At 43.6% G+C, this 13,803-nt stretch overlaps 1 protein-coding gene across 1 annotated transcript in view; it reads left to right on the top strand.

Annotated features, from left to right (window-relative positions):
* Positions 1–3,453, top strand: part of SALL3 (spalt like transcription factor 3) — a 17,534-nt gene extending 14,081 nt beyond the window's left edge. The window contains exons 2-3 of the mRNA XM_064293458.1: positions 1–1,730; positions 3,025–3,453. The exon at positions 1–1,730 is cut by the window's left edge and continues 1,764 nt beyond it. Of these exons, the coding sequence (XP_064149528.1) occupies positions 1–1,730; positions 3,025–3,453 (2,159 nt within the window). The remainder of the gene's footprint in view (positions 1,731–3,024) is intronic.
* Positions 3,454–13,803: the final 10,350 nt, after the last annotated feature.

Here is a 13,803-nt window from a genome sequence, read left to right as displayed (position 1 = left end):
AAACTGAGCCCCTCGGACTGCCTCCCACAAACGCCAGGGCCGGGGACCCCCCCACCAGTGGGCAGGCCACCACCGCACCCATGCCCGTGGCCAACACAGCCGCTGACAGCAGTGTGTCCTCAAGCCTCTCAAACCCAGTGCTTCCGGCAGTCTCGGACCAATTTAAGGCAAAGTTTCCATTTGGTGGCCTGCTTGACTCTATGCAAACATCCGAAACCTCAAAGCTGCAGCAGTTGGTGGAGAACATTGACAAGAAAATGACAGACCCCAACCAGTGTGTCATCTGCCACCGGGTGCTGAGCTGCCAGAGCGCCCTCAAGATGCACTACCGGACGCACACCGGAGAGCGGCCGTTTAAGTGCAAAATCTGCGGCCGGGCCTTCACCACCAAAGGCAACCTGAAGACACATTTCGGCGTACACCGGGCAAAGCCACCACTCAGGGTGCAGCACTCCTGCCCCATCTGCCAGAAGAAGTTCACCAACGCTGTGGTCCTGCAGCAGCACATCCGCATGCACATGGGGGGGCAGATCCCCAACACACCGCTGCCGGAGGGCTTCCAGGAGGCCATGGATGCTGAGCTCCCCTACGACGAGAAAAGCGCTGACGCCTTGAGCAACTACGACGATGACATGGATGAGAACTCCCTGGAGGAGGACCCGGAGCTTAAGGACCCGGTGGGTGATGCGTCCAAGCCCCTCCTGGCATTCTCTGGCTCCTGCCCGCCGTCCCCGCCTTCGGTCATCTCCAGTATCGCTGCCCTGGAGAACCAGATGAAGATGATCGACTCGGTCATGAGCTGCCAGCAGCTGACCAGCCTCAAGTCCCTGGAGAACGGATCTGGGGAGAGCGACCATCTGAGCAACGACTCCTCGTCAGCCGCAGGAGACCTGGAGAGCCAGAGTGCGGGTAGCCCCGCCACGTCTGAGTCGTCGTCCTCCATGCAGGCGCTGTCTCCCACCCACAGCAACGGCGAGAGCTTCCGGTCCAAGTCCCCTGGCCTCAGCAACCAGGAGGAGCCCCAGGAAATACCGCTAAAGACGGAAAAGCCGGACAGCCCCGCCTCCGCTGCTGAGAATGGAGGCGCCCTGGACCTGACAGCTGCCACTCCAGGTCGGCCTGTGGTCAAGGAGGAAGCCCCCTTTAGCCTGCTGTTCCTGAATAGAGAACGGGGTAAGTGTCAAAGCACTGTTTGTAATATCTGTGGCAAGCCTTTTGCTTGCAAGAGTGCATTGGACATTCACTACCGCAGCCACACTAAGGAGCGTCCCTTTGTCTGCTCAGCCTGCAGTCGTGGGTGCTCCACTATGGGTAATTTAAAACAGCACGTACTGACGCACAAATTAAAAGAGCTGCCTTCTCAGTTATTTGAACCCAACTTTGCTCTAGGTCCCAGCCAAAGTTCTCCTAGCCTGGTCACCAGCACCGCGCCCACCATGATCAGGATGGAAGTGAACGGCCACAGCAAGCCTGTCTCACTGGGCGAGGGCCCCCCGCTCCCAGCCGGAATCCAGGTCCCTGCCGGGCCACAGACAGTGATGAGCCCTGGCGTCACCCCCCTGCTGACCCCCCCGCCGCGCCGGACCCCCAAGCAGCACAACTGTCAGTCGTGCGGGAAGACCTTCTCCTCAGCCAGTGCTCTGCAGATACATGAGCGCACCCACACTGGGGAAAAGCCCTTTGGCTGCACAATCTGTGGTAGAGCTTTTACCACAAAGGGGAATCTCAAGGTAAGAGGAGAGCACGGTCTGCGGTCCGAAATTAAGACTGAGGGGGCGGGGCTGTGAGAAGGCCCTCTCCGTGTAGATGTAACAGACTGGCAGAAATGCCAATGTGGTCATGGCCGGGCAACAGAAAAAGCCACGTGTGTGCCCATGTTTGCGTGAGTGTGCACGTGAGCACCCACGCATCCTGAGCAGGCGTGTGCTCCGCTGTGCGGTTGTCTGGGCTCGCCCTCTGACCTAAGTTGCACCTCTTTGAACGCGCGTGGCTGCTGCCCTTGAGGGGCGTGGCCAGCGTGTGACTTAGGTGGTGACGTCACAGTGGGCAGCGTGGTGGGCGGACAAAAGTAAATGTGGCCTTTAAACGCTCTTACGTACACCAGATGAGAAGGCCACATCACAGGCGACGTGTGCTCCGTGGTTTCTAGGAGGTTCCATGGTCTTATCCTCAGGGCTGCCCAGAAAGGGGCGGGGGGTGTTTGGGCAGAAGAGGGAAAAGTGAATGTTGTGTCCTGAGCAAACCACAACACCTGTGTCCGTCTTCCTTGGAAGGCGGACTGGTACATGCGAGGTCACGTCACTGAGGCCTGTGTGTTGACACTGTCGCAGCGGAACGCCGGACCACCATTCTATGTAAAGTGCACGTCTGCGGGGGTCTCCAGGCCTCATCAGAGGCACATCTAACATCATACCTGCTGTTGTTAGGCACTTGGCTTGCATCCATGTGATAGAAGCAGCTTGAGGGCTCTCTGCTGACTACAGATGTCCCTGGATGTTTTCAAATTCATGTTTTCTTGTTTGAAAGAGAAATAGAGCTCAAAAATATGATTTAGAAGGAGGGGGCGAGGAGAGGCTAAAAAAGGACAGCAGGGCTTGGATAAACAGAGAGATTGGAAATTCTGTTCTATGAGTTTTCAGACATTCTCTTGGTGGCTTTGAGACTTTTATGCTTTCGGGAGGGAAATTGTTCAGTCTTGTCAAGTTTGTCAGCTGGAAAAAACACTTGCATTGACTTATTTGTTGGCCCTGCTGGGTTTTGTATGTAATAAGAACAAGTGTTGCTTATTTGAGAATAAGATGGTGAAGAAGTTCACATAACTCTGTTTCACTGTCCCCCCCCCCCCAAAAAAAAAAAGCTTAGGAGGAGGAAAGAAAAAATCCAGAGAAAATGATATCTAGAGGTTTCTGGAAGGCTACTGGGCACGTAATCTGATTGTGAAATGGTTAAATAAGGAACAAACCAACGCCACTCGTCTGAACTTGCTCACTTGTGGGCTGTTTCTCTCTCGTATCTTGCATGCAGGTTCACATGGGAACTCACATGTGGAATAACGCCCCTGCCAGACGAGGCCGCCGGCTCTCGGTGGAAAACCCCATGGCCCTGTTAGGGGGTGATGCCCTGAAGTTTTCCGAAATGTTCCAAAAGGATTTGGCAGCTCGAGCCATGAATGTTGACCCCAACTTTTGGAACCAGTATGCAGCAGCTATCACAAATGGTCTTGCCATGAAGAACAATGAGATTTCTGTCATACAGAATGGGGGTATCCCCCAGCTCCCAGTAAGTCTCGGCGGCAGCGCCATCCCCCCTCTGGGCAACCTCAGTGGCGGGATGGACAAGGCACGCACCGGCAGCAGCCCCCCCACTGTAGGCTTGGACAAAGCGAGCTCAGAGGCGGGGGCCAGCCGCCCGTTCACAAGGTTCATTGAGGACAAGGAGATCGGTATAAACTAGACGTGTGGACTCCGTGCATTTGCTCTATCCGGTGTACAAATCTTGACATTGTTGAGCATTAGTCTTACGACCTTAACCGCCTAGGTTCTCGTGACAATTCTCCCCCTAGCAGAAAACACACTAGCTGTGTGGCCACTGAAGCCTCATCCTGGGGGAGCTGCATGGTTCTTCTGTCCACAGTGAGTTTGACGAGTTTGACTGTCACTAAGAACTCGAACCTTCTAACTAAGTTTAAGTAAAAAAAAAAAAAAAAAACAGTCATGGGGAAACCTCATTAGGAGCTGAGAGCTTAGACCACATCCACTTTGCTTCTTCTAAAACGCTACAGTCCCCGGAGAGGGAGAAAAGGGCTTCCCTGCGACAACCAGTCAGACTAATTTGATGGTTTTGTTCACATTAGTTAGAAACTTGAACTCTGTTTTTAGAAATCCTGATCTTAAAGAAGTGGTTTAGTAGCCCAATGCTGTGTATGATTACAGTATCTTCGTCTGTAGTATTTATAATGTTAAGATTATGCGGGTAACAGACAATATTATAGCCCCAACCTTAAACGAAGCTTTTGTACTGCAGAATACATCTGGCTGTGTGATTTTTTTTTTTTTTTAAAGCAAGATTTGTTCGACTATAAATAAGTGGATTATTTCAATGCAGGCAAATTGTGAAGTTTTATTGGGAAAGATAGCATGCTTTTCATGTGCAAGTACCTGTCAGTAACAGACCTTTTTTCTTTTTTTTTTTTTTTTTTCTTTTTTAATTTAAATGTTTGTAGCTGCTATGTGGACAGTTGTTCTATGAAATGAAAAATGTAGTGTGGTCTGTAGCCCAATGATTGGAGACCAAGTTACAGACAAATATCACCATAAGTTATTCACAACATTATACACAGTTGTGAGTACATAGTTCACGTTATCAAAGCTGTACAATAAAAAAGGTAATGTTTGTATAATGTGGTTGCAAACTCTTAATTTATACTATTGCACTTTTAGTATTTTGTATTAGGGAGGTTTGTCTATAATTTGAAAAAAAAGATGTATTTTATAAATAGTACTTCAGTTTAGGAAAAATGGAAAAAAAACTGTTACAGTTTCTTGTTTTGTTTTAAGATCAAACAGTATGAGAAATCTATGCTACTTAAACAGAAAAGCCACCAAGATGTGTCAGCTCCTCAATAAAATACGGCCTGCTATTTCTTAGATTAAAATAATTTATTTAACTTTTCTACAGAGCCCAACTAAAAACTGTGACCACCCTTAACGAAACTCTGACAAATTAATTTTAGAACTGTGACATCAGTACAAGCCAGGAAATGGCGAAAGAGAACATTGTGTAGGTATCGTTTTACTGTAGTCTCTTGACTGCCTAATAGCACCGGCTATTGTGTACAGTAACAGTAAACTAGGGCAAAATGTTAATGCCTGGCAGTATACTCAGCTATGACTTGGAAATTTTCTAAATCCCTGACTTATCTGTTATCTACTCAGATGAAAACCAAGCACAGTGTCCACTGGTGATTTAAAATGCAGTCTTATGCTGATTCCTGTGTTTAAATTGCACCCAGTAAGGGAAGGGACCAGTTTTACCCTTCAGCCAGGGCTCTGGGAGGCTGGGGTGAAATCAAAACTTGAAAAGGAAGTGTTTTGTGTACTACCTCATTTTTGTGCATTGCGAGCATGGCGGAATCTGACCCGGTGAAGTTTCTTCCAACTGCCTTGCCCAGGGCATAGTAAGGTAGCTGGTTACAGTGCAGTGCCAGCAGCTATGTGCCCCGTAGAAAGAATCAAACAGTGAGATCTTCTCAGTTACAACAGAAAACTAGAACAGTCTCTCTCCAATGCAGTCACAGCAACGACAGAACTTATGTGAGGCTGGACTGTTTCTGCCACAGTGTAATTGAGCAAAAAGAGTTCCAGAGACACTGTTTGTTTGTCTTGGAAATGAGCACTAAACTCCACAGCTGTTTTCTGCAGCGATGAGGCCTATCATCCCATATTGTACCATCTCTGATCGTGGAGTGAGTTCTTGGGGAGCAATTTAAGCATTGGGAAAAGAAAGCTGAGGTGGCTTAATGTTGCTGTATTTCAGCAGTTGAATGTTTTTATTATTTATCTGTGTCCTTTCTGGTGTGAATTTTTGTTTTTAGTCTTTGGTACCATGTAGTGTTATCTCTTCTCCCAAGAGAATGTGTATATAATTTAACAAGAGAAATGTAAAGTGCTGTACATAAGATGGCTCATGAAGGTCAGTGAGACTGGCCCCCTCTGTATTCAGGGCCAGCCAGCCCCTCTGCATGGAGAAGAGACATATTTTTATACTGCAATACCATGTGGGGCCGGTGCCTCCCTGAACAGCTGGGGATTGTTACCTAGATCCAATATTTTTTATTATTAAATCTTGTGGCTTGACACACCTACTGATTGAAATGGATGTCTTAGTCTAGGTTCCTATTTTTGTCATATGGAATTGAATAAAATGCAGGATGTCATATGATTTCTGAATTGCGTTCCTTGATTATTTTAATGGCAAAAGTGAGACTTGAGGTCATGGTCACTTGCAGTGGGTGTGGTCGGAGAGTTTTCTCTGAGGAAATACGCAAGGGGCCGACAGCTTAGATTTAAGCAATATCTAAGCACTTCTTGCTGAGTCTTGACCTTCTTCTTTTTCACTTTTTTTTTTTTTTGTAAAAGGAAAATGCAGCCACCTGATTGGGGTTTTTTTACATCTATGATGGAAGGAGATGTAGAAGGGAGTGGATAAATATTGGCAAGTGCCCCAAAATGACCTCACGCTGGGTTACCTCCCCGTTATCGGTATTCAGTGAAAATATTGGCTCTTCAGGCCACTTGAACAGGTAGATGTGGATCGATGTACCCGGTTAGGAAAGGAACTGGAGAGAAATTTGCTCATAATGCTAAACCAAAGGAGCAGGCGGCATTGTGAGACCACTGATGCCAGCACCCTGTCGTAATCCCAAGGGAGGAGTTTCTTTATTTCCAAATGAGCTTTACCTCATGGATAACTTGTGATAAGACTTAAAATTTAAATAATTTAATAGCTCCTAGACTCTTAGGTATACAATCCATTTCTCCTCCTTCTCTTCCTTTTACTCTCACGTTATCTAGAAGCCACAGTATTTTTTACCTGAAAGGTGCTGGATGGTTTTAAAGAAGTAATAAAGGTACTAACCATTAAACTAACCCTGGCCAGGCCTACCTTCCAGCAGATACAAACCTTAGAAGCTAAACTATGTTGATTTCAGTGCTAGAATAGAAATTATGAAATATAAACCAACTAAATCAGATAAGGAAATTTAATTTTTTTGTTTTTAAAGGTAGGAAAATAGGGAGAGCCCTACAGAGCCATTTAAGACAAATTAAAGTGCAGGAAAAGGGGATTGGCTTCTGGTATTTTGAAAATATTTTCAGGCAGAAAACTGAAGGGCTCTGGCTTAAGCAAGGCCTGGGCACCTATTTCTTCCTGACATCGACAGTAGTTCAAATTGCGTATCCAAAACCAAAACTCACTGCTGTCAAGTCGATTGCGACTCATGTATCAAAGAATCATAAATGCCAACAATCCCTAAAAATTATTTATTTAAATACATTTCTATTCTAAGTTCGTTACAGCAACCATTAACACTAAAAACTAATTTAAAAATATTGCTAAAGGGCTAAAAAGCAATTGTTTTTAAACTCTCCCCTGTTTAATTCTACCCCTCTGGAAGCTTGAAAGCAGCGTGGGTTCCCCTACCTGCTTTGGCTCAGGATTTGGCAGGCATTTCAGAGGTCCTGCTTGTTTTTTTACAAAGCCCAGCAAATATCCCGGGCATTTCTTCGTTACTGGGCTGCATCTACATTGCCAGTGCAACCAAGTTCAAATCATAGTATTTATTTTGGCTGTTTGTCTACTGCCACAGAAGCCCAAACCTCTAATTACTTTCCTCTGGTGCATACTCGGAGCAGAATGACAATGTTACATACGTGTAATTCCTTGCCCAGCCTCCGCGCGTGCACCTGCGCCGGCCAGCCGTGCGGCTGAGCCCTTTGTGTGAAGACCCCGCTCGTGTGCTGACCACTGGCACCAAGAGCCCTTGTTTATTCCTGGGAAAAGTTTCTTAGAGCACAAGGCTTCGTTGAAAAGAGAGAGTACAAAGCGTTTATGTTAGTGGGTCTGTCTGCTGATGTTTAGCTGTTAAAATTTTTACCTACAAAATATTTTCTACAATACTAGGAAGAAAATTCAAGTCCTCTTCTCTTTTTTGCTTAAGTAGGGCATGTTGGGTAATATTTCTTGGCATTCCTTATGCAGTGAAGACTCTGAAATGAACTCAGAGTGGTGTGCACCCTCTCGCCGTTCTCTTGTTGAACAACTGATGCTGGGCTGTGGGCGTCCAACACCTGGCTGCACAGTCCAGCAGCGCTCTGGGCCACGGGGAGTGGGGACGGGCTTTTCAGCTCATTTCCTCACCTGTTAGAAGGGACAGAATTTGATGGTTATTAAAATCCTTTCCACTTCCCAAACAACTTCTGTGTGTGTGTGTGTTTTTTTTAAAGAACAACCACTAATGTACACCTTTCCTTCCCCCCAACAACAACAAAAAAAAATTCAGTAGATGGACTATTTCACAGTATTTATATACGGAGAGAAAATATGAATGTTATCTAAGAATATTCTTCCACAGATATGAGAAATGTATCACAAATGACTTTGCTAAAGAAAACTACATGGAATCATTTTTGGACTATGAAAAATGTGTTGGTATCTTTGATTTTTTTTTTTAAACCATTAAACTTATTGAAGCTTTTTAAAAATGCAATTATATTTAAGGTAAAATAAAATCAAGCTCTGTGAACATTGTTTACTGCATTTTCTACTAGAAAAGAGACTTTTTAAAAAAGTGTTGGTTTTTCTTTCACGTGTATTGCACAAGTACACAGCTCTTCATTAAGATGACATATATATTAAAAAAATGTATGCAGTAGAAAGCAATGGTTACTTCTCTTATCATCCTTTAGTGAAAAGATCAGATAACCTAAACAATTAATACAGGCTTTACGGTCCTAAATTATAACTATCTATGTCTGCAGTTTTGGGTTCAGACTTTTTTGGGGGTATGACTGTATTTGGGGACAGATCCCTCTCCAGGGCATCCGTATATGATTGAACACAATGTTTTACTGCCCACTGGAATGCCCAGGGAAAAGAATCAGAGAGTTGGTGAGACAGGACAAAGGAGAAAGAGATGTCATTGCTGTCAGAGTACATGTATGTTCTGCTGTGTCCAAGTTCTTTATGCCAGTAACTGGGACACAAATGGTTCCTATGTCATTATTGCCATCAAGTGAAAGATGCAAGAACATGTGCATATCAGCATGAGTCTCTCCTGTATATGATGCAAACATGTTGAAATAAACGTTTGATTACAGTAGCTCCAAATGTGATTATTTGTGAACACAAGAACTTTGTACCACCCCTAAAAATACTTTCTAAATTGGTATGCTACACATGTGTCTTAATTATAGAGTGATCTATGTACTAGGATTTTTACAGAGAAGTGAGGGTTTATTTCCTTCACTTTCCAAACATGGTATTTTCTGTCTTCACTAATTTCACTGATGTCTTCCTAGCTTAACTTGAAAGACATGTGGATTTTAATATCAGTAATTTTTTTTTTACAAGTAGGGATAAATATCTAAATGACAAAAGTCATCAAATTCTTTTATAACTGGAAGATCATTTGGTTATACGATACAAAACATTTCGATTTCATTTGCTTTTTTCTATTTGCTGTATTGAGGAAAATTGAAGAACAGCTCCAGTTATGACCTTAATTTACCCAAGAGAGATACATCCTCCCACACTAACGCTGTTGCTGAAGAAAAACAAACAGGCTGAGAAAAAATATTCTCCTTTTCAGATCGCAAGAGTATATGTAATAGGTTATGAAAATGGTAATAAACATTGTCCTACACATTCCAATAATTTAAAGAAATTAGACTTTGAATTATAAATCCATTTTCCTTCAGAAATCTGGAGTTGTTTGGATTTTCCTTATGAAATCGTCTAGTAATAAGATTCTTGAGGTAATACTTGTATACACGGAGGGCGTAAGGAACATCAATGTTTCCTTTACATGTACGTGTGTGTGTATATATATGTATATGTGTATGTATGTATGTATGTACTTGTGTACAGGGAGGATGTGAGGAACATCGATATTTCCTTTACATTTTCTTTTTTAGCTTTTCATCCTTTGTTTTTGTTTTGTTTGTTGTTTTTTCTGTTTTGATTTTTTAGTAACAGCACTAGATTTTTCCAGGGAAAAAAACAGGCAGTAGGGATGACCTGCGTACATTAAGGATATTTAAAATATTAAGTTTGCGATTATTATGAAAAAAGTTGTAAACCAGGTATTTTATATTTAGGATTTTTTTGTACTAATAATTCAAAAGAGGTAGGTGCTATTAAGGCTTTTAAAGATTGATTCAGTTATTTGACATCAATCTATACATACTTGTGCTAAATAGTAAATAGCCTATACTATCTTGACTTATTACGTGTTGAGAAAAGAGCACCAACTTATAAAGGAAGCCAGTCTTCAAATTGTACCAGCAATGTATCAGAGACATAAAGAAAATATACTCCCCGCCCCACATCACAGAGGGTTTTATAGCTACATTAGCCTTACAGATTTTCAATTAGAAGCTGTAAGCAATTTGGGAAAAAAGGACTTTATCAATAAATGTTTGTAAATAATTTCTCCTGAGCAAAACTCCAAACATACTTTTCGTAATCTCAGTACATTTCATAGGATTTTAAGAAAGCCTAGTATATTGTTTTAATGTATACACAATTCATTCATTAGAAGTTAATTCCTTGTCTACGTAAAGACCCTCCCATTATATTTATTCTCATTTCATTGCCATCTGGTATCTAGAATCTTCTCTCATGGTTTGGTTTTTCTATTTATGTTTTGACCTTGATCCTACACCCTTGTCAACCCTTTGCTAAAGAATACTAGGAGGCCAAATTTTGAATTAAAATAATAATTTGGTTACTTTCAAGGATGATCCTTAAGGTTAAGTTATGAGCCCAATAATCTTTTCCTTCCACTGGCCTGAATTAGATTACCAGCTTTGGAAACATATACCCAGTGGTCTTCAACTAAATGAATATATATGGCTGGACTTAGTATTTCAACGAGACAAATCCAATGTTTCCTCACAAACCCTGAGAAAGAACTCGGATGAGCTCTTGACACCCTCCCTGGACTGCTGGTTTCAATTTGGCTCAAACAGCAAGCCCTAAGGTGTGCAGGTAACGTGCTGGCAGGGACCAGCAGACTCAGGAGTGTGTGTGTATATGTGTATGTATATGTATATATGTGTGTGTATACATGTATATGTGTATGTATTGGAGACCTGGTGGGGCAGCGATTAAGAGCTTGGCTGCTAACCAAAGGGTGGCAGTTCAATCCACCAGCCACTCTTTGGAAACCCTATGGGGCAGTTGTACTCTGTCCTATAGGGTTGTTATGAGTCAGAATTGACTTGATGGCAACAGGTTTGGTTTTTGGTGTATGTATTATGTGTGTATGTGTGTATATGTAAGTATGTGCATGTATGTATGTGTATATGTATGCATGTATATATATGCATACGTGTGCTGTCTGTACATATATGTATATATGTGTGTGGTTCTACCTGTGTTGTATATGTATGTATGTATGTGTACAAGCGCATGGGTGACTAAAAGGACCATGGCTGAGCAGAGGTGTGTCCCAGCCCTGAAACTGTGCGTGTTGCCCCGGGATGAACTCAATCATGAGGAGACACAGGAAGGGACAGGTACATCATAGCTTAGTTTCCCTGTTGTGTATGGTTGATGAGATTTAACTTTATTGGCTTTGGGATCTTTAAAAGAACAACTCTAGACTATGTAAAAACAGAAATAAGTGCATTACCACAGTATTTGTAATCACAGAAGTTACCACCATGCCAAGTACCTTGTCTTCCGGAATGAACTACAAAGAACAGCATCTTGCAGGAAAATGACATTGTCTGCCTCTGGAAAAACCTCATTTTTAAAATCTTCTTAAACCCCAGCCTTTCTTGTAAACCTATGGTAAGAACTAATTTAAATTAATTTCATCTTTATTTCAATATTTAGTAAACCTTTCCACTTTATTGATAATCTATATGTACCAGAAAGTGACTCTTTAAGCATCAGATTCCTAAGAAGAGGCATGCTTACTTGAGCTCAGCAAATATCTGTTTTCTAGAATAACAAGTTAAACTTTTTGAATAGAAAATAATACTCAGTTTAATTATTTTTTTAATGCATACTCCCTGAGAAAAGAAATGCTAGTTTTTCTAAACTCTGTGGACACAGAAAAAATACTTGGTATATGTTTTCAAGGCTAGGTTGATATATTAAAAAATGTACAATATTTCACAGGCATTTAAATCACTGCATGTTCAATAGTGCCTTGTATTTTCCTTGGTTTTTGTAATTAAAGAGATTAAAGCTTTTTTGTTTGTTTGACGTTTTGGAATTCCATTAGCAGAATTTTTTACTGGTGTTTTAGAGGTAACCCTGGAATATTTAGTGCACTAATATGGAAACCCTGGTGGTGTAGTGGTTAAGTGCTACGCTGCTAACCAAAAAGTCGGCAGTTCAAATCCGCCAGACGCTCCTTGGAAACTCTATGGGGCAGTTCTACTCTGTCCTATAGGGTTGCTTTGGGTTGGAATTGACTTGACGGCAATGGGTTTGGTTTGGTTTGGTTTTTGGAATGTGGATATGGAAACCCTGGCAGCATAGTAGTTAAGAGCTAAGGCTGCTAACCAAGAGGTCGGCAGCTGGAGTCCACCAGGTGCTCGTTGGAAACCCTATGGGGCAGTTCTAGTCTGTCCTATACGGTTGCTATGAGTCAGAATCAACTTGAAGGCAATGGGTTTTAATGTGGGTATAGCTAAAGTCATGTTCTCTTTCAGCGTGACGTATGTTTGTGTGTTACACGCATGTGAGGAGTCCTGATCTCCCCAGCCAGCGGGGTAACATTGACGGCTTCCTTACAAACTCTGGAAGGTTACATTCACCACTTGCACTGTGATAATCCTGGCTTCTCACGCTGTAGTCAGCTTCCTTTGGAAATGGGAAAACAAATTTAAGGAAAACATTCCAATCTTTCTACGCATTTAAAATACTTAATTTTTTTTTTTTTTTTTTAATTTGATGAAACAAGTGCTCTGGCAGCTCAGTGCTGGGATTCCCCCCTCCCCACCCCCAGTTACCTGAAGTTTAAAGGTGGTGAACAAAACTGCTTTCCTGGGCTTCCATGGCAACCCCACTCTTCGGTTTTTTTGTGACCCCACTGGAGTCTGGCTACAGAAAGCTGAGGTTTTGACATCGACTTTTAGCAATTACTTCTTCAGTAACGTGCTGGCACAGTGTCTTTAAGGTCATCACATTCTTTAAGGTCATCACACTCAAAGGTGTCTCACTGCCTGACATCAGCTCGAGGTTTAAGCCTTTGGAGAGCAGACGTCATGTAGCATTCTCAGGTGCCAGCCCCAGGCTTGGAAGTGAAGGGGACGCTGAGTTGTTGGGCTATGGGACGTCTGGGACCCTGGACCACCCATCTGCTCCCTGGCCTTGTCTCCACCACACCCTGGAGTGCCAGGCACAAGGCAAGATTAGACTGCTGTGGGGAAGGCATGGATGGAAGACCCCCATAATTACAGAATGACAAGGTGTCAGGGCGACAGCAACTCTGGGCACTGGGGTATTTGAGGTGCTTTAGCCACAAGCCTGTATTGGGCTGTGTGGGGTCCCTTGGGATGCCCAGGCTCTCCTCAGCCATTCCAGCACAGAGGAACAGCTCATACCAGAGGCGCCTCAGACCCCATCAGCTGCATGGAAAGAACAAGCATGTGGGTCAAGGTAAGCCACAGACAAAACCCTTTGGTATCCCTGAGGATGTCTGCTCATGCCTCACTCCTCTTCCTTGTGTAGGGGTGAGGGGGCAGGGCCTGAGCTCCCTGGATTAGCTCCATCAACACGCATCCTCCACAGGTAGGGGGCACAGCTCGGTACTTCTCAGGTGTGCTGCCACGTTGTGTCCCAAGTGTAGACTCTACTTTTGTGCAGTCAGAGGTGAACACTTGTAGCGATGTGTCACACACCAGGTGGCCCCAGAGGTCCCTTGGAGAGGGGCACAGCTTGTTAAATATAGGCACTGGGAGGCAGCCATGAGCTCACTCTGTGCCCACAGCAGGGCCCTCTCTGTGCCTGTTCAGTGCCCAAGGCAGTGCCTGCTCTGTGCTTGCCAACAGTCTCACACTCAGAATA

This window comes from Loxodonta africana, chromosome 11 (assembly GCF_030014295.1).
Source record: "Loxodonta africana isolate mLoxAfr1 chromosome 11, mLoxAfr1.hap2, whole genome shotgun sequence".
Lineage (NCBI taxonomy): Eukaryota > Metazoa > Chordata > Mammalia > Proboscidea > Elephantidae > Loxodonta > Loxodonta africana.
The sequence above is the reverse complement of the archived record's forward strand: the minus strand, read 5'-3'. Positions and strand labels throughout refer to the sequence as shown.